General features: G+C 39.1%; 1 protein-coding gene across 1 annotated transcript; it reads left to right on the top strand.

Annotated features, from left to right (window-relative positions):
• The first annotated feature begins 411 nt into the window (after positions 1–411).
• Positions 412–8500, top strand: NPY5R (neuropeptide Y receptor Y5). Its single transcript, XM_074865081.1, has 2 exons — positions 412–565; positions 6766–8500. The coding sequence occupies exon 2, from the start codon at positions 6775–6777 to the stop codon at positions 8104–8106; it is 1332 nt and encodes a 443-aa protein (XP_074721182.1). The 5' UTR covers positions 412–565; positions 6766–6774; the 3' UTR covers positions 8107–8500.
• Positions 8501–20652: the final 12152 nt, after the last annotated feature.

The following is a 20652-nucleotide window of genomic DNA, read 5'->3' as shown; positions in this document are numbered from 1 at the left end:
TGGGAGTGCCTGGCCACGCTCACACTTCCCGAGGTCCCGCGACGCGTGGAGCGATTCACCTCTGCCAAGTGCTGTGTCCCGAGGGCCGGGCGAGAAACCCGGGGCAGCCCTTAAATCCCGGCCAGCGCGGGCTTTGTTTACGGTCTCACTGCATTTCCATGGCAACTCCAATTGCCACACCGTGCAAGGCTGAAGATACCGCCCGCAACAGCCTCCCGAAATGCGCCCGCGCGGTGGCCCCGGCAGCGGCCGGGCGAGCAGCGGGCAGGGCCACCGGCACCGGCCGCACCGCCTTCCCCGCCCCGGGGCCCGGCGCTCGGCCGCAGGAGAGCCCCGGCGCCCCCGCAGCACCCGCGTAAGATGCGCCGCCAGGCAGCCTCGGGGATGCGCGCTGCCGTCCGCGCCCGGGGGGCCGCGCTCTCCCTACCGCGGCCCGGGCCGGAGCTATGAGTGCCGCCCGGGGCTGCCCGCCTCGCTACGCGCCCGCCCTACGCGCCGCAGCCCTTTCCGCCTGCCACCGCCGCGAAACGCCGAGGCGCCCGCGGGAGCCGGCAGAGACGCGCAGGTAACGCGCCGCGGAGCGTGGAGCCGCCCGCGCGGGGAGCTCGGCAGCCGCGGCGGAGTTCAGCTCCCTCCGCGGGGCGGCTGCGCAAGTTTGCGCGGGGCAGTGCCCTGCCAGCAAATTCGCGGAAATCGTGGGGTGTCGCTTCAGCCGCGGGGGAGGTTTGGCTGCCACGGCCCCGGCCCGATCCATCCCCGCCACCCTGCCCTGTCCCGTCCCGTCCCGTGGCCGGCCGCGGGGAGCCCGGCGCTCCGGGCGCGGGGAGCGCAGTGCAGCGATTCCCCAGCGAGGTGCGGGAGGGCAAAAAGAACAGTCTTTGCCGTTTGGGTTTGGTTTGGGTTTTTTGCCTTTGCAAGCCGGGAGCTGCTGTGCCCCCCGGCATGAAATGTAGTCGTGCATTTCAAGTTTTCTGTTCCGGCCAACAAATACCCCGTTACATTGCATAACGGTCCCTGGAGCTGGAGAAATAATGTTATTAGTTGGCTTTTGCTTATTTTGGGAAGCCGTAGTCTTGTTTTCCAGGATAATGTTGCAATTCTTCTTTCAGTCACATAAAGAGGCATACCATTAACATGCACGAAAATCCATTTTGCTGGACTTCAGAAGTAATCTCAATTTTTTGAATTCTCCCAGGTTCTCAGGCTAGTTTTTGCTGTTGCATGTCATGAACAAGAACATTTGAAGCAGCAGCATTTCATCTTTAGCTCGTGTTGTGAATGCGACTCTTCAGCGGTTTCAGTTTTTGTCTCGAACATTATCTGAGTCTTTAATGATGTGAGGGTATCGTTTCTCAAGTAGTAACATAGCTCAGTGCTTTCCTTAACCTCAGGTGGTCAGGCACTTAGAGCCAGTCATATTAACTATTTACAACTGTGTATAAGTTTAAAGACTCTCTCTGACTTTATTTTCTATACAGTCCTGCTACCACTCCAGTATTATGTGTGCAGAAAGGTTGTATTTCTCAGGGAATTTTCACATTTTGCTTCCTCCTTGGATGTGTTTGTTTTAGAGGTAGAAAAACATGTCCTAAGACTGTAAATTGTTCACAGCTGTAAAGATTAATTGTGCTGTTACACAGCCTGAACTGACTAGACTATACAGGGACCAGCCAGTCAGAGTTAACTTAATAGGTATTAATATTGTAGTGCATAAGCTCTTATCCATGAATAAACATTAATATAAGTATCTCATCTAATAGGAGGAACATTTTCTGAAACAGCAGTTGCCTTGAGAGGAGGATGGTTGCCTGCTTAACTTTTGTGTTCTTGGAAATTTCCCTTTAAATATGTAGAGAAAGAGAAATACCTAGTCTATTCATTCTCCTAAATTATGATTTATGGATTTTGTATTTTAAATGGTAGCTTTAAGTGAAATTATGAGGTTAATTATAAGATTATAAACATATTAAACTAGCATATTTTGGGTTATGTGCTACCTCTAATTCAGCTATACCTGAACAGTGGTTTAAATTCTCCCTGTCACTGTCAGACCTTACATCAACTGCATCTGAAAGCTCCTCTGAAGCATGATTTTGGTGAAAATAAGAATCACAGTAATCGGAGAGTCACACTGAGATAGATCATAAATGAATGTCATTTAAGGAGGTGTTACTTGAAATCTTTCAAGATCATGCTATATCAGCTGTCATAAAATACATTTTACTGTAAAAGGTAACCACAAATACTCCTTGTATTTAATGTTAACGGCATTCATTTGATTCTTACAGTAAATATTCAAATCCACCCTGGATCCTGCCACAAAACTGCAATCCCTGCTGCCTTGTGCAGCCTAGCCTTCTGTCTCAAGCATCCCATTGAAATTAAGAGACCTAAGCAAACCCACTTAAAGCTCACAAGGTGTGAGCTCATACAGGTGTAGCCGAGCACAGTCTCCGGGAGCGTACGCAGACCACAAATACAGAAAGGGGACCTCATTTGCTTGACTGATTAACGTAGAAGATTAAAATGATCCAGCTTTGGGAGTTGACAGATAGAAAATCTCCATCAGGTACCATCGGATTGATTACATTTGATCTTGAAAACAGATGCAAGAGCACCCTGGCACTGTGGTGCATTCAGTTTAGAAATACACGTCAAATATGATGAGAACATTTGCAAAAGAGGCTATATTATTTAACTCTATTTCCTGCAGTGGGATTTTCAGGAATCTTCATTTCCCTGAAAACTACGGCCACATGCTGCACTGGGATTGACCAACTGACAAGAAGGAGAGTAAGCGAACCCCCCAAAATTAGAAGCAGCTGTTAAAATTAAAACAGGAAGATAAATCCGATAAGTGCACACAGCACTGTGATATCAGTGGTATGCTGATATGAGTTTGGGGACTGAAGATCAATGACATGGGAAGAACACTTCTGTTTGCATTATTACTGCCAGCGGCACTCAAACTGAGAAAGCAACTGGTTCCTTTTGAGCAGGAGAGGAAGCTCAAAGAGCAAGGGATCCACTTGCTGATTTTTGAAGTGTTGGGGGGGAAAGTTTGCTTTCATTTTACACATCCAAAATGAAAATAAAATTCTCTTGGGGCATTTTGCAAAGGAAACTTCTGTCAACACAGCAGTTCTTTGTTGAAACCAGTGGATCATAGTCTTATTCCCTCCCTCTCTGTCTTTCTATCACTCTGAAACTGTGACTATAGGGAGATGGTACAGAAGTGTCCAGCCAGGGCCTGACCAGAGCATGCTGTGGCTTTTTCCAGTGCTCCTTCCTTATGGAAATCAGGACATGTGGTAGGGGAGATGGCACCTGCTCAGGTCTCACCCAAGGCAAAAGGCAGCCATAGCACAGGGGGGATGGAGCTGGAGAGCCCACCCTGGACTTCAGCGGCATTCCTGCTGAGCTTGTTAAATGTTGATGTGTCTTAACAAAATATGTCTACTTCAGCAAAATCAGCATATTCACTTTTTGGTTTTAAAGAATTCTGTTAAAAACATGATGAACAACTCTGCTAAAGCCATAATGCAAGAGCTTTATGTGAAAGTGTAGAAATTTACAGAACTTGGCAACAATCTTTCAAATAATTTTTTAAGAATAACTCAGTAAACATTCATTTAATAAACATGTTCCAGTATAACAACACATAAAATTTTGTTCCTTGGCCCTATTCTTAGCATTACCTGTACAGAATACAGATTTCTAGAAGAGAAAATAATTATGGTGCATCTGACTTGAGTCTCTTTCTTTTCCCTTTTAGTTACCCAAAGCTGAAAGTGGCAGTAGGAAATAAGTGACACCACCAGATTTTTTTTTTTTTCAATTCTCTTCATAGAATCTATTGGTTAAGGAAAATTGAATGAAAATATGCAGATTTCTCTTCAGACCATAGCATATAATTGAAACGGAATGGACTGACTAGATAGAGAGCCTTTTCTACCAGTAGGGATGCCTGCTTTTTCTCCATGGATGAACTTATGGCCTAAGATCAACCTTTTCAATGACAGCCGATATCACCAAAAAGTCTAGGGAGGAAGCTGCAGTTTTGGTACGTGGATTAACAAAACTTTCACATGTACATAGCTGCTATTATAGGTTAAGCATTGGTGTGCGTTGTTACTACTCAGTACGACCCCTGGACAGATATGACTGTGCGCGAATTTAACTATTATTGAAGATACCTGTAGATACTCTAAAAGCAATCCTAATTTCCAGGTTTCTGAGAGAGAAACACCTGCAGTTTGTTTCTCCTTTGCAGGATAATCCTATCAGTTAAAATAGAAGACTATGCAGAATGATCCCTCTTAGCACAGAGTTACTTATACACAATGATTGAAATGAAATAAATAAATAAAATATACATAATAAATGAAAAGCTTATTCATTCAGAGTCATCACCACTTTGAGAGCATTGTAAGAGTTTCTGAGGTTTTCTGAAACTCAAGATGGTACAGGATTTCCTTCCCTCTTTCTTGTTAGTCTTCCTATTCTCAGCCAATAACTAGTTGGTTAGTAACCAAGATTTGGACAGATCTAGCTCTTGAGTAAAGTTTCATTTCCCTTTCTCAGATAACTCCTGATTGGTCTCAAACCTGCTATCAAGCAGTGGGATACTCAACTAGTAATGTTTTCTTAATCTGTGCAAGATATAAACTGGAAACGGAAGGTGTCCAAGCAAAAAGAAAATTGTCCAGAATTACACTAATGTCTTTTTCATTATTAACTCCTCAATTATGTGCAAGGGTTTTTCCTACACACTTCTCAGCTAAGATGAATGTGGTAGTACAAAGATAATAGAATGTTCACCCTGAAAATATTAGGCAGATAATATTTCATATTGAAATGCAATGTACAGTTGAAATGACTTCCATGAATTGAAAGGGGGTCTGCAGATTGCAGATGCATGCAAACACTGAAATCTGCGAAAGTATCAGTCATAGCAAAACCCATCGTTCCTCTGTGCTGAAGAAAGGGAAGAAAATGATACAGGTATGACATAACAGGGACATAATTCCATAAGCTTGAGGTAAGGGAATGTATTTTATCCAGGGCAGAGCCCTGCTGTTATTTTCTCAAACAAAAATCATGTTGAGTCACATTTAGAAAACAGAAAGAATCAGCTGATTTTGGAAGGCAAGGATAGTCTCAGATAGTGTTTTTAATCTATTATATGGTTTTCCACCATTTGACTAGAGACTGTGAAAAATGAAACAGAAGTGATTTACATTAATGCCACCCTGCTCATATGCACACAATTATAATATTTAGATTATCTAAATTCACATATCCAGTTCTTACCTCTATTTTAGCTATTATTTAGCTATAAAAAAGCACTTTAACTCAACATTATGAGAAGTTAGCAAGGCTCAGTTCTTTTCACCTCTCCCCAACGCATTACTTGCAAAACACAAAAACTTGCAATATCTTACTATTTTTATTAAAGAAGTATTTCTAATCTTACCTGGGGGACCTTCCTATAACAACAAACTGTCAGTGAATATTTGGAGGGTGTTTCATGGTTTGAGCTTCCCTTTGGCACCAGGCAGTAGGAACGCACATGTTGTGATGCGAGGGAAGGAGCATATCTGCACTTTGAAGAAGTCAGCACAATACAGCTTTCTGAGGATAGCTACATTCTTGAAGAATCCTGCCTTTTTTAGTTGATGGGTTTAGCCTTCTGCTCAATTTATGTATGTTTTGGGTTTGCTTAGATCTTTTTGGTTTTTCTTGCCTAAGATTTCTAAACATTAAGCAGTTTTGTACAGGACATTGGCACTCTGGGGAATTTTGACTTTGAAACTTTAGTACAAGCAGGTGTTTAAGGTAAACTGGAGTTTAAACTGAATTTTCTTTCTGTTTCTTCTAAAATTAAGACTAATACATGAAGATTCTGTGGGCAGAATAACTTTGTGCTGAGCTAGGTTTTAATGTCAGATGTTTCTGTGCTGAATATTTATCAGTTCCGTAAATTTTCATATGGCTGTGTGGGGTTTGCTTCCAGTTAACACTGTCCTCTCTGTATTACATCCAATTACTTTGGATGTTTTGTAGGCAGTTATCCCTTCTGCTTTAGCAACAGTTAAAATATGTTCAACACTTAATAGAAGATGATTTATATACACACCACATTAGAAATTCCATCTTGGATCACTGACTTTGAGGGTGAATCTCCTTACAAACTGATCCTTTTTGAAAGCTCACCTATTTTGTGTTAGTTTTCTGCTAACAAGCTAAGAAATACTACTGCAGTCATTAGCATATGTCAAAACATCATATATTTTCAGGTGCTCTCATTATAATTTGCTGTCATGTAATGATTAGGCACATGCCCAGATGGTGATTGTAATTTCCTTACTCATATCAATGAGCTGTTATTCACATGAGTAATCTCACTGACTCTAAATGGATTGCTTTTGTAGCTAACTGCTCCCTCAAGGAAAGGCTGACAATATGGTCTACAGAAAAGCAGTTAAAAGCCAGTGTCATAATGCAGAACCTTAAATTGCCATCGTCCCATGTGAGCAGCCAGGTAGGAGGCCTAGGTGTACTAAATGCCACATGAGAAAACCTACGAAACTAATTCGTGTTGACCTGAAGTTATACAGGATCTGCCTTACAGTAGAATAACACCACTATTGATTTATTTGCATTAAGGTGATACAAGGTAAATTTATGTTCCTTTACATTCTGATTAACATCAGTATAATCCTTCCTTCAGATGCTAATTAATGCCTTTCTTGTTCTAAGCAGGACTGTAAAATGGATTTAGGATTCAAAGACCGTAACAACAGGACACCTACCAATAACACCTCTGCTACTACAAAGAATTTTTCTGCCTGGGAAGATTATAAAAGTAGTGTTGACGACATACAGTACTTTCTTATTGGGCTGTACACACTTATAAGTCTGGCCGGCTTTATGGGAAATCTGCTTATACTAACAGCTCTACTAAAGCGCAGGCAGAAGACAATAATAAACATTCTCATTGGTAACTTGGCCTTTTCTGACATCTTGGTTGTGCTGTTTTGTTCACCTTTCACACTGACATCCATCCTGCTTGACCAATGGATTTTTGGCACTATCATGTGCCATGTAATGCCCTTCCTCCAGTGCATATCAGTTCTAGTTTCAACTTTGATGTTAATATCTATTGCTGCAGTCAGGTACCGTATGATAAAATATCCCCTTTCTAGCAATTTAACAGCAAAACAAGGCTATTTCTTAATAGTGACCATTTGGGCCTTTGGCTTTGCAATTTGCTCCCCTCTGCCAGTTTTCCACAAAATTGTGGACCTCAGCAAAACTCTGAATTTAGAAGCACTGGAGAACAGGCTCTTGTGTATTGAGTCATGGCCTTCTGATTCCTACAGAATTGCCTTTACGATAGCCTTATTGTTCATGCAGTATATATTGCCACTGGTGTGTTTAACCGCTAGTCACACCAGTGTCTGCAGGAGCATAGGTTCCAGACTGTCAAACAAGGAAAAGAAGTTTGAAGAAAAGGAGATGATAAACCTAACTCTTCATCCCTCTAAGAGTACCGGCACACAGGTACAGCCCTCCCGCCATTCCAGATGGAGCTGTGCCTTTGGCAGAAAGCACCACAGAAGATACAGTAAAAAGACTTCAAGTGTGATGCCAGCTATTTTAAGACATCACCGGGATACTCATTCCAGAGACCTCCCAGAAACCTCTGGCACAGAAAAAAGCCAGCTCTCATCCTCCAGTAAATTCATCCCTGGGATACCTATTTGTTTTGAGATGAAACCAGAAGAAAACACAGAGATCCAGGACATGATTACAGTATCCCGATCCATCATCAGAATTAAGACAAGATCTAGGAGAGTTTTTTGCAGACTGACAGTGCTAATCCTAGTTTTTGGTTTCAGTTGGATGCCTCTTCACCTTTTCCACATTGTGACAGATTTCAATGCCACTCTCATTTCTAACAGACATTTTAAATTAGTATATTGCATATGCCATTTACTGGGTATGATGTCCTGCTGCTTGAATCCCATCCTCTATGGGTTCCTTAACAACAGCATAAAAGCCGATTTAATGTCCCTTATTCCGTGCTGCCAAGTACCATGATTTTATGCGCCCCCAGATAAAATGAAACAAACAAGTTTGGCTTTCAAGCATACTGATGTGTATAGCTGTAAAAGCTAAATTAGTTTAGTTTAGTTAGTCTGACTTGGTTGTGATTAGTAGCATTTCATATGAATGGATAGTTCTATGGCTGCATGTATTTCTCACATTGGGCAGAAATATATACATATACTATAATATTCTATCTGTTACACATAGGAAATCATGCCCAGTGTACAAAGCCAGAATACCATTTTCATTACCTGAAATCCTTACTTTGGAATTACACAGAATATATAATGAGTAATAAATGTAAGACTACTTAGAAATATCAGTATTAATTGTCATAAAACTATAATAAAATACATACCATTTATTAAATAACTATTGTTGAGACTATTTCAGTGCCAACTTCGACTGTTTTCTAAGATAAACATCTGTTTCTGGATGTGATTAGAAAAATATTTTTCCTTAGCTCTTTGACTCATGTGTTGCGATTTGCAAGATGCTTTGCTGCTGGTTCCCAGGCTGCCTTAATGCCTGTAATGGGTTGTGGGTGGTTGTTCTTGTCTAGATTGTTTCCATCTCACTGTACTTACCCAGTACAATCTATCTCTGATTTCCTTAGCCAATTTTTACTCTGCCTTGTCATTTTATGTAATTTTCAGCCAGGCCTGAACTTATCTATAGTTATGCCTTTGTTCTTACAGTGATGACTCCCGTGAATATACAACATCCTTCTGATCAGATTAAGCCTTTATTTCCTAAGTGAGTGATAGTAGAAAAAGAAAACAGAAAGACAGCAGGATTTTTTCTTTTCCTTCACCAACAAACAAAAGCTTACTGCATTTCATTACAGGTGACCCGCTTGCTTTGGAGAGCTTCAACAGCTTTCAAATAAACATGTGAATGTGTGCATGTGAACACACACATGTGCACACACACACACGCTTTCTGCATCTCCTTCACCTGTCTCCTTTTCTCCTTTTTAACCAGAGCAGTACTTTTCCTTCCAAATTTAAATCACGTGCATCTTCCCTAAGGAAGTCATATTACATTTCACAGCGCAAATGCAAAGGGTGTGTATATATATATTTTTGTTTTCTTTTTTTCTCCCCCTGGATTACTCTAATTTAATAACCCATCTCTGCCCTCAGGATTCAGTAAACGTATAAAGTCTCTGCCCTGAGTTTTAAGATGTAAAACCTTTCCCCAGATCTACCTGGTGATTAATTCCTTTTCTCCACTAAGATTTCTAATCCAATAGGCTTTTCTACATAGCCTTTCCATGCTGAGAAATAAAGTTATTATTTTCATAAATGGGTGGATGGGAAGGGTCATTGTGCATTTTTTGCCTTGAGATATCTCCCTTCCAGTTGGTCTTTAAAAGTGGAAGCGGTTCTTTTACTTTGAGGAATCATCAAATTATTTTTATCACAATGTTACAATTCTGAGACCTTTTCTCCCAAGGCCATCATCTGCTAAGGAGTTTATTACATACCAGTGGGTAATATCTTTGCTTCTATCATTAAGTTATTTCCCTGAAGTCTAGTTCCCAGTAACCCACTGTTCTTTGTTTTCACTAGTGCTACACTTTAATAGTTTCTTCCTGGACATTGACTATTGCATTTTGCAGATTATTATCTCCTAAAAACCTACAGTATGTCATTTTATAGACTAAAAATGGTACAGAATACAGCATATTGGAACAATAGATTTTAAAATAGCTTTTAAAAAGTTTTAAATAGTTTAAAAATATTTATAGCTAATCTTGGTATATAAACTTCAGAAAAAATTAACTAGATCCACAGCTAGAACACAGTGTAGTTCTACAGAAGTTACAGCAGTTTATGCCCTATTTATGTCTACATACTTTCATGCCATTGTAATATACCATTTAGCTTTATTTGTACCATGTGATTTAACCAAATAGTATAAGAGAATAAGAAAGCAGTCACACTGTTGCTGCTTGAAATATTTCTTCTAGCTCCAATTTACTGTTATCTTCCTTCCTACTTGCTATTTATTTTCTCTTTCTTCCTTTCTTTATATACATTCAGAATTTCAGCCATTTTTAACTCTTACCCTTAGGATTGTTTTTAAGATAGAAGATAACTGTTTATTCACTAATTACTCTTTTCAGATCAAATTCTGCTCCCTTTTGCTGTATATGACACACAGAATCATGCTAGGACTTGAATAAGGCCTTCCTCTAGTTTCTGAGATGTCCAAAGATTAGTCTGTACACTGGTGATTTTATACGAGCCCTATCCATTTTCCTGGATGAAGTCAATAACTGTGCTGCTTACTCTTTACACTGATCAAAGCACAACAAATTGTAATTTGGCAATAGAGAATTAAGACAGCTACTGAACTTCTTTAGTCCTGTGTATTGTCTTTTTCAAGACAATCAATGGTGGGAGAATGTATATTTTCCTTATAGAGAAACCATGAGCATTATATTTTGACATCTCCAAAAAGTCACTGTCTTTCCTCTGAAATGTTAAACAAAAATAAAATAACTTTTCCACCTTCCTTCAACAGCCAGTGTAACTTGGTCCCGGTATCAGCAAGGAATACATAAGGAGCAGACAGTAGCAGTAGCAAGTGAAATCAGGCAGAAGGCAGTTCCCACAAGAGTTACTTCTATGAGGGGGGGAAGAAACACCTGAACCATCTATTTAAAGTTTTCCCCGTCTGGAACACTCAAAACAAAACAAAATTCAAAACACAAGGATCCCTCCACCCCATGCTTGTTGAGTAGGCCTCATCTAGTTTGAGCTACAGTACATGCTCCTATGGGCTTCATGCACAACAGTGATTAGCAGTGTGATGTTGTCTCCATTGTGTATGTCAGTATGTCTTGGGAAAATGTATCTCACCACAATAGCCAATGACATTTTCTCATTCTCTTATGTATACAGGAATATATACAGACACCTAGAAAACAAAGCACATTAAGATGGATTTTCAAATAGCACATTTAATCAAGTCCTTAGGCCAGCTAAACTACTATGGGTCAATTCCTTCTGTAACTAAAAATCTAAATCAATGGGAAGGTAGGAGTTTTGTTTTGACAGCACCTGCTAAATGCAATTGGAAAACACCAGCTGCAGAGCCATCTATCCATTGGAGTTAGAAGACGGAAGGATTCCAACGTCTATTAATAAAAAAAAAAAAAAAAAATTGGAAAAAACCCTCTCAGGCAGCTGGTTCTTTTTGTATGATGAATGTTAAAGCTCTTAAGACAATTCACATGAGGAAAATAAATGTTTTTTTTCAGTTCTACAAAATAATATCATTGTCAAAGTTGACTTTTTGTAAATGTCAAAGATTAAATGTTGTTAATAGCTGGCCTTTGTCCCTCCTCTTTCAGCAGAGAAGAAACAGATGCCCATTAAGAAGTGCTGGTGTGGCCAGGTCACTCCTGAGCCAGACAGGCCAGTGGGGCTGAGGATGCCAGGAGCTCAGCATGGGCTAACACCACAGTATATTTATTTAAGTCGTGGGGAAGAGGTTGGAGCCTCTGTGGTTCTCCATAGTGCCATGGCAACAGTGGCTGAGAGAGATGCGTATGGCTCCCATAGGTCTAGAGTAGCTGTAATGGCAGCAGGCAGTGCAGAGTCCCAATCATGCTGAGATAGCCTCCAGCTGTCCTTTTGAGAAGTATAGGACAGGTGGCATGGAAAACCTCCCTACCTAAAGATTATTAACAGATTAAAAATACCTTCTGTAATCCATAGGGGTCTGACAGCTATCATTGCACTTCTGAAAAAAAAATCAATAATTTTCTCACAGTAGTCCCAGTATCTGTCTGCAGCATAGAAGATAAACAGTATTAAACATCATAGTGTCCAGAAAGGTGTCCTTCATCAATACCATTGGGTCCAGGAATTTAGCCTCTGATTTTGATGAAAGACAAATTATGCCTATAATATTTACAATAAAAAGTCTTAGCCAGAAATTATTTTAGTACAGTCTGGAACTGTCTTAGGGCAGTGACAAGACTCTGGTCCTAGACAAGCCTCTTCTTTTTTCCCCCACATAGCTTCAATAATGGTGTAAAATCACAATCCTCATGGAGTACTTTTATAAAGACTATTAGGTAAATTTCTGAACCATTTTTGACCATGATATATGGTTTATAATCTCTGAGGTCGGGTTTCTTGGTCTTCCATTTCATGTCTTTTTATATACTGTTGAATCCAAACCCCTATTTTTTCTAAGGCCTTTTACATGTAGTATGTAATGAAGACTTCTGAAGTTGCTTGGTTTTGATCCAACAGTATATATATTCATTGTAGGTATATTTAATTGGTTGAAAGTTGCTATTGTTCAGTTGAAGTGATTTTTGACAGGAAGAGGAACAAAAGAGAGAAAGAGAAATAAAAGCATACCCACACTCACACTAGCTAGCCACATTGTGCCAGTGACGGAATGTGTCAGAGCCAGATCCTTCTCAAGTATCTGCTGGGGACAATGCGTTTGTGACAGTGCCGTTGAACATTGTTAATCCCACATGTGACCGGGAAGTCTATGGCAAATTTTTGAATCTGAGGAAGTAACAGCTAATACATGAGTATGGGGACACGTGCCCTTACCCCTCTCATAATGCATAATTCTGTGCCATTCAGACAATCTGTGTCATCATACTAGGGTATAATGCTATCCACATGCCAGTGAGCCTTACCACAGCATCTATTTTTAAATCTATGCCAGCTCAGAGATACTAGTGACATCTGCTCTACTCCAAATCTTACCATGATCTCCTGGACTCCTTATTAAAATTTATCTCATTATATATAGGAAAAAAAAAAAAAGCCTAATACAGCATCTCCTTGGTAAAAATAGTCTTATTGATTCTGACACCAACTTTGTCAAAAACCTGATTTCCTCAGAAAGAATATAACTGCAGACAGGAAGGTGTTGTCACAGTGTTTTTCAAAAAGCTGAGCTGTGCATTAAGGGTACAGCTAGCACCATTGTTAGAAATGCAGTATAACTATACAAGTCAGACTTTTATTAATCTTGTTTGCTTTTGAAGAGAAAATATTTTAAAATATTTGAAAGTTATGAAATTACTTCATTACATACTAATATTAGGAAATATTGTATAAGAAAATGTGGCCACAATCCAAATTCAGTTCTTTTGAACAAATATGAATGCTTCATTTTGCCCTTGTAGTCACATTAAGACAATCCTTTTAATAATAAGGCTTAAAAACAGTCCTCTGGGCAATTATCAGAATAGCGATTTAACATTCAAGACTAAAGTAGGTTGGCCCTGCTCTTACATCCAGTTAAACAAATGTTTCCTTTGTCTTAGCAGGAGAAGACTTACGTCTGTATCATTCAAATGCCACATTAATCAGTCATTTTTGAGCAGGAAACGTTTATTACTGTCCCTGTGAACAAAATAATGTACAAAAGGATTTTAAAGGCACTTCTGGTGCAAAATTTCTCCAGAGGAGTACCTTGGTGATAAGCAAACAGTTTTTCATCTCTTCAGACTCAGTAGGAACCACAAAGACACAAAACCCATTTAATGACAGACCACAAGACCATAAATTATAATTTTAACTATTATTGGGGGTTTTTTGGAATGGAGAGAAAAATAGCTAAGCAAAGAGGTAAATAAAACTCTCTCTACTACAAGTAATTTCAGTGCCTCTTTGTATCTTACACCCAGATTTACTTATGTTGAACAAGATGATAGTCTTACTCTGTTTTAACTCCTAGTAATTCCCTTGGCTTTATGAGGATTTGGGCCTCTTGCCTAAGGATTAAGTTGCTGTGCAAGAGGTCAGAATACAATCCAAATCTTTACTTTCTGCTGGTTTTGTTTTTTTGTGGTGTTAGCACAGCTGGGAAAAGTGCAAGCTGTTTACTGCAGGAAAATTAAACTCATTTTTATGTAACTACTGGGACCCAATACAGGCAAAACAATTATGTATTTTTTAAGACACCATCAGTTCCAACACACATGTCATAAAGGTAATTGTCTGAAGCCTCGATGATACATTCTCTCAATTAATATCCTGGAGTATGAAAGCACATTTCAGATAACATAGCCTCATCTGATCCTCACTGCAAGTCATGATGGGTGAAATTCAGAACCTCCTTCCTACTGTAGAACCAAATTGCAATATGCTTTACTTGAGATTGCTCCTTAAGATTATTCAGGGACTGAAGGTCATTCAGGGTGCAGTTGATCTCTTACTGGTTTTGTGGGAGTCCATTCTTCAGAAAAGCAGCTCCAAGGCCATTTATGTCAGACAAATTACAGTTAGTTCCCAGGAGCTCTCAGAGACATGTAACACCAATTTCCCCCTCGCACATCGTTGCACCTGCAGTCAGCAGGGGCCCTCAAGTGCTATTCCTTTCACAGAAGAGAGGACATAGCTGAAAAAAGCAGTGAATGGGGCTGCAGACTCTATGGTACTTGTTTTGTCTCTTGATCTGAAACAGTCTAAAATTGGAGACCTTCCAGAAAGTCGTGGAAGACACCTGTGTGAGACTTTTTGGAGAGGGAATGAGGAATCACTTCCAAGAGATGAAGTGGAATGAAGAAATCTACCAGTGCAGGACTAGCTGATTAATTCAATACATCCGGGATCCTAGGGCTTTACTAATAGTATGGCAAAAAAACCCGTAGACAGTTGAATATGCAGTTTTGTTTCTTTTCTTTAAGATAAATTTATTTTAACTCATTGGAGGTAGACTCCGGTATGTGCTCTGACCCAAGCAACTTCATGTTGTAATACAGCTCGAACACCAAACTACCTTTGCTATGAAGGTATTCCCTCCATTTTTATTGGTCCATTACATGGCACAATAGGTCTGATCCTGATAAAAGATTTTGTTGAATTGCTACTACAAAGATAATTAAAGAGAGTAGCAATAGAAGAAAGGAGCACATTTGATGAGAGGCTGACTAGATCAAGCTATCCCTAAAAAACTATGGGAATGCTGCAGCATATTTCATTGACACTTGTTCAAATACATGAAAGGTAAAGATTTCTTTTCCACAGCTTGGCAGGTTTTTTTGCTGAAATAGAACTTCTGACCTGTCCCTTTAATTATGAACATCTATAAAAGACATGACTGTACTAAGAATTTTATGACCAACAACAAAAAAATCCAACTGAGAAAAAGCTTTTATTTAAAAAATACACCATAAATTAATAATGTTTTGTTTTCTTTGCCTGTAGTACTGACTACGTGCACTGTACTATACTGATTTCCACTTTTCATGCATGAATTTCTTGGGATAATGTTTACAGTAGACTGTAAGCAGAACTAAACCTGTAATTTGCAATGAATAACAAGAACTAAAAAGCAGCATTCATTTAACTGTTGTTAGAAATACAAATAACCTTGCTTTCTTTTGTTTAAAGCAGAAATGAAGACAGCATCTGTTACACTATTTATGCCATAGCATTCATATAAAGATCTTACCGCATTTATTTTTAAGAAATAATAGGTGTAAATAAAAGGTGGTACAGCCAGGCTGATTCTGTGATTGTATCATGATATAAATTTATCCTTCATGATACATAAGATTATTTGAAGGACAGCAAAAAGTCACAAACAATATGCAAAAAAAATCCTGTTTCCTATCTGAAACATTAATTTCTATTCCCTTAATAGTAATTAAACCATATTAAGCATCCCAAATTGAAGGGACTTCATAAGTCTCTGGAATTTGCTTGGGACAGCCAAGCACAGTAGTGTTAATCTGAACGTTGGTGATGGTGCTTCTTACAAAGTTGATTTCTATAATATCTTTTAAATGCTATTTAACAACATTTAACAACAACTTACAAAGGAAGAAATAGAACCAAGTTGCAACAGCATCCTTATTTTTCACTTCTTTCTTTTAAAAAAAGCATTTAAATAAAATCAGACTTATTAAGTTTTACATTTATGGTATCTATGGCACACTGGTGAACATAATCCGATTTGAGCAGTTCTTGCGTGAATTTTTCTGTAGCTACACCTTTGGGTCTTCAAGCTCCCAAGTTCAGTAATATCAGAAGACTGCGGGAGCCCTCTCCTGGTGAACACAATTTATCTCTCTCCAGCTGCATCTTCCCAACCAGAGATTACTATACAGACAGTCTAGCTGTAAAACAGGATAGTGTTTAGAGCTTTTAATGTTATTTCCCCATGAATGTACTCTTAAGGTTTTCCGTTTATTAATACTTTTTTTTTTAAGTTAAAAAAGCCCCAAAACAGAGGCTCTATTTTCCAAACACCACTTTACAAAGTGAAGCAGAAAGTCAAGGAAAATACTTCTCAGAAAACTGATATCTGCCAATAAATACAGGCTTCAAAATACTCGCACACCAGTACAAATTTTGAAAGTTAAAAGTTTGAAAGTTAAAATTGTCATCCTTCTGGAAATATTGCAGTGTTTTAAATAAAGCTACTTTAAAGATTTGTTCATTTAGTGGTAGATATTGAGAAGGTTGTACGCACACAGAATGAGCAAGTGCAGTCTGAAAATCCCATCTCATCTACAGGGTGCCCTGGGATCCTCTAAGAAGGGCAGCGAAGAGGAAGGATCTCAGTAGAAGCACGTTTTTCTCCTCTGTAACCAACAAGAGGGGGCATGTTCTGGGTGCACAAGTTATTCTTTCATGCTAACAAAACTGTGTCTTTTTCTACACACTTCCCTTCACTCCTAGTGCATGTATGAGGCAGACTGCCCATATTATTCAGAAAGGGGGAGGAAAGGAGAGTATATCAAACACAATTTATTTTCCTGTCATCCACCTTTCCCCATCAAATTTTATCAAATTTTGCACTTTGCTTAATACCTATACTTGTAATATAAATTTGGCTTATTCTCCTGCTCTGCTCCCCCCTTTCCCTATAGTAAGCACTTAATTTAGGTTGAAACACTGAATTGAAAAATCCAGTCTCTTTCACTTGGATTTGTTGTCCTGCCTACCTTCGTATATAATATAGCTTGATTTACTCTATTAAGGACACTGTGTCTCACTATTCCATCATTTTTGAAGCCCTGAAAACATTAATTTTAAGTTCAAATCGGACAAAGCCAATGAACTACCAAGTGCGCTTGAGCCCAGCTTAATATTTAGATAGCATCTCAGTTCAGAGGCAAAGGAAGTTTAAATAATGCCAACATGATAAGAATACATACATGGCTAAAGCTAAGTTCCTAGACTGAGAGCTTCAGGATATATAGAGGCAACCAACACCCTTCAATTTCAGTGGGAACTAAGCATTAGCGTAGTGACTATACCCCCATGTGTTGTAGAGCAGGAGAGACTCCTCACAGCAGTTTCCCAAGTGTTTCTCTGGGAAGCAATGCTGGCCCAGGCAGCGTAAAATGAACGCGCTGTTCATTTACATCAAATTCATCTCAGCTGAAAGGTGAGCTTTATCCAGGTTAAAAGCACCACCACTTTTAAGATAGTTCTTTTTAACCCAGAGAGGTTTATGGGTCTGCTTTTCTGAACAGTAGCTTACATTGTGTTGGCTTATCTGAAGGGTCTGTGTGGAGATGGCAGAGGCTGAATGTGTAGCAACTGCCAGGGGAAGAAATGTTCAGAAAACAAGGAGTTTAATACATGTACTTTGCTCTTAATGTTGACACATGGTTGATTAAGGTCTGGTGTGTAGTCACTTTAGTGATTCAGAAAAGCTATATACAACTGAAATTATTACACAGTGGATAACTTTTATGATAAGCAATTTACAATCAGTTAGAAAAACAAGTGTTTCACAATGTAAATTTTTCTGCCTGAAAAGGGAAGATCTAATACAATTGTTTTCCTCAGCAAGAAGGAAAATATGAGCAGAGAATTAACACATTGAAGAACCTTTTGTGAGTTCAGAGACAAGTATTCCAAATTCAGCCCGCACTAGCACTGCTATCTCTTGAAGAGCTGAAAACAATTGAAATTTCGTGATAAAAAGGAAATGTTTTTATATAAATATGTAGCTTAGATCCCATCTGTCCTGGTTTAACCAGGATAGGGTTAAGTTTCCCCAGCAGTGGGGGAGGAAGCTCTAGCCGGGTTATTCATATGCCATGCTGAGTCACAGGCGCCAGAGCGCGGGAAGAGTCGGTGATCGCGTGGGGTTCGCGCCGCCGGGTTTTTCTCTCACTGCTATATTGGTAGATATTTTGCCCTGTTCATTGTTATTACTATTATTCTTATTGTTATTGTTGTTGTTTGTTGTGTTGCTATTGCACTGCTGTATTAAACCTGTCCTTATCTCAGATCGGGGCTTTGTATTTCCCTCCCTTTGTGGGGGAGGGGCAGTGGCCTCGTGGTCTCAGACCCCAGCAGGGGCTAAACCATTACACCATCTCTGATGATCTAATACAAATCTTACTTCCTCTGCTTCTTTTATAGCAGCAAAGCACATCAACAATGCTATTTCTGGCTTCCATTATACCAGCTAGAATCCAGACAGGAGACATAGGGGCCAAGTGGGAGCAGTAGAGTTTGGAGGCAAGAGTCGTGCTAGCCAAGTTGATCCCTAGGCTGCTGTGGCTGAAATGTGCTGTAAAGATTCAAAAAGTGGCAGCTAGGAAAACGCTTCCATATGAAACAGTCTCCAAGATTGCATTTTTCTGTTTCATTCCTCCCAAATATTGAAGTTTTAAGTCCACACATGTTAAAAAAACCCCACCATCTCTAATTCTTTCTGATATAATGCTTACAGAAAGCTAACAACAAATGATCACAACTGTAATGATGATGAATGATTTACACATGCATTTACCAGTTCATTTTCTCTGAATCAATTCACTTAAGATAACGATTATGCAGATACTGCCATAAACAAAAAGCTTTGCTGCTTGTGATACCTGCTTAACAAGACCTGCTAGTTTAGCCAGAGTTTTAAAATTTAACACACTAGAACTAAAGTAATTTTAGTTCTAGAGTAAAACAGGGCACAAAGATACATCATTAACCATTTCTTTGCCTTGTAGAAACCAGTATAACTGAATGCCAGTGCAACAACTAGCTAAAAGATATTTAGTAAAAGATTCTCATATTTATCATCAAGGTAGTTCTGAATTAGATTGAGGTATTGTCCTGCTAATATAAAACGTTTGAAGTTTAATACCCAGTAATTCTATTCTAATAAGAATTAGGCACTGGAATCCAGATTTTCAAATAGGCATAGCATGAATAGATCCCTTAGATATTTTTGAAGAAGTCTTAGACTTGTCACTACCACTAAAATTCTGAAATCACTTAAAGCTACATGATAGTTGAGAGGAAAAAACCCTTATCAAAGATCCAGATAAAAACATACTTGTGAAAGTTCACACAACAGCAATCAAGTGTGTTGAGAGAAAAGACACCTCCATTTTCCTACAAAACTTGCTTCATTATAGAAGAACAATAGCACAAACAAAAAGAAAACAGTTTCCCAAAGAGTGAGCCTCATGCAGTAGATAACATTTTTCTTCATATCAAGACTTTCACTTCTTAGTCAACAGACATTTTCAGATTGGCTCTTCCAATTATAGTATCCCAGTGAGAAGCATCAAGTAATATCGGAGAGTGCGTCAGCTTGTCTTCTCATTCCTCTCACTGAAATGTATCCACCTGGTGAGCAATACATCTGTCAGTTACACAGGCATTGCTCAACAAAGCATCAAGGACCAAGCTGAGGCAAGTCATAGAGGGCATTGAAATGTCCCTTACTTTAAAAAGTTATTGTGAAAATTATTCCTTGGTCATGCAAGGAAGCCTTAAAGTTCTCCTGCCTCCTTGCACTCATCAGCGTGCTGCAACACTAACTGTGGCCCAGCTGCCCTGTCTGCTCTCTTCTTCTTTCACCTCTGTGAGCATTCAGGTTGCAGATGGCAATGCTACCTCCCTCTCATGTTCCTAGTTATGCTAGCAGCCATCTTAAAAATCCACCTTATTTTGGAGTTGAAGGCTTCTCCTCTACCAACTCTGAAAAGAATTTTTGCCAAATGCTAAAGTTGCTTAAAATCTATTAGTTGTTAGTTCATAAAAAATTGCAATCCTAAAGGTAATATGCTGCTCATAGATTCATTAAAGCTTTTCTTTTAAAGTGCCTGCTTTTGCCATGTTCTTAGGTAGCACTTCTTAAATTCTTCTGTTGCAATAGTGGCTGGCATTAGCTGTTGATAAATGGGTTATTATTTGAAGTGTCAGATGAACTGAAAGAACGGTTTTATAGTGAAAGCAGTAAATGCCCATCAAGTATAAAACTGCTTTTCAAGACGTTAGACTTTTATAAAGTAAACCAATTCCTCTTGATATAAATTGTCACATTTAAGAATAGAGTTTCTCTGGAAAGTCTGAAAAGGAAAACATCGTGATCTGTCAAGGATGGTAAAACCAGAACCTTCCCACATAGCCCTATTTTTGAACTATAAAATTTAAAAAGAAGGCAAAAGATGCAAAACTAATAAATTATTAGGCATTTATAAAACCTGCATGGCATTGTGTGAAATGTTATGGAAAATACTCTCTAAGAAGATAATTTTATGTTTTCTCTCTATTTGGAGTAAAACACCTGCAA

The sequence above is a fragment of the Strix uralensis genome, chromosome 4, assembly GCF_047716275.1.
Source record: "Strix uralensis isolate ZFMK-TIS-50842 chromosome 4, bStrUra1, whole genome shotgun sequence".
Taxonomy (NCBI): domain Eukaryota; kingdom Metazoa; phylum Chordata; class Aves; order Strigiformes; family Strigidae; genus Strix; species Strix uralensis.
Note: the sequence above shows the minus strand (reverse complement) of the source record. Positions and strands in the feature narration are given on the sequence as shown.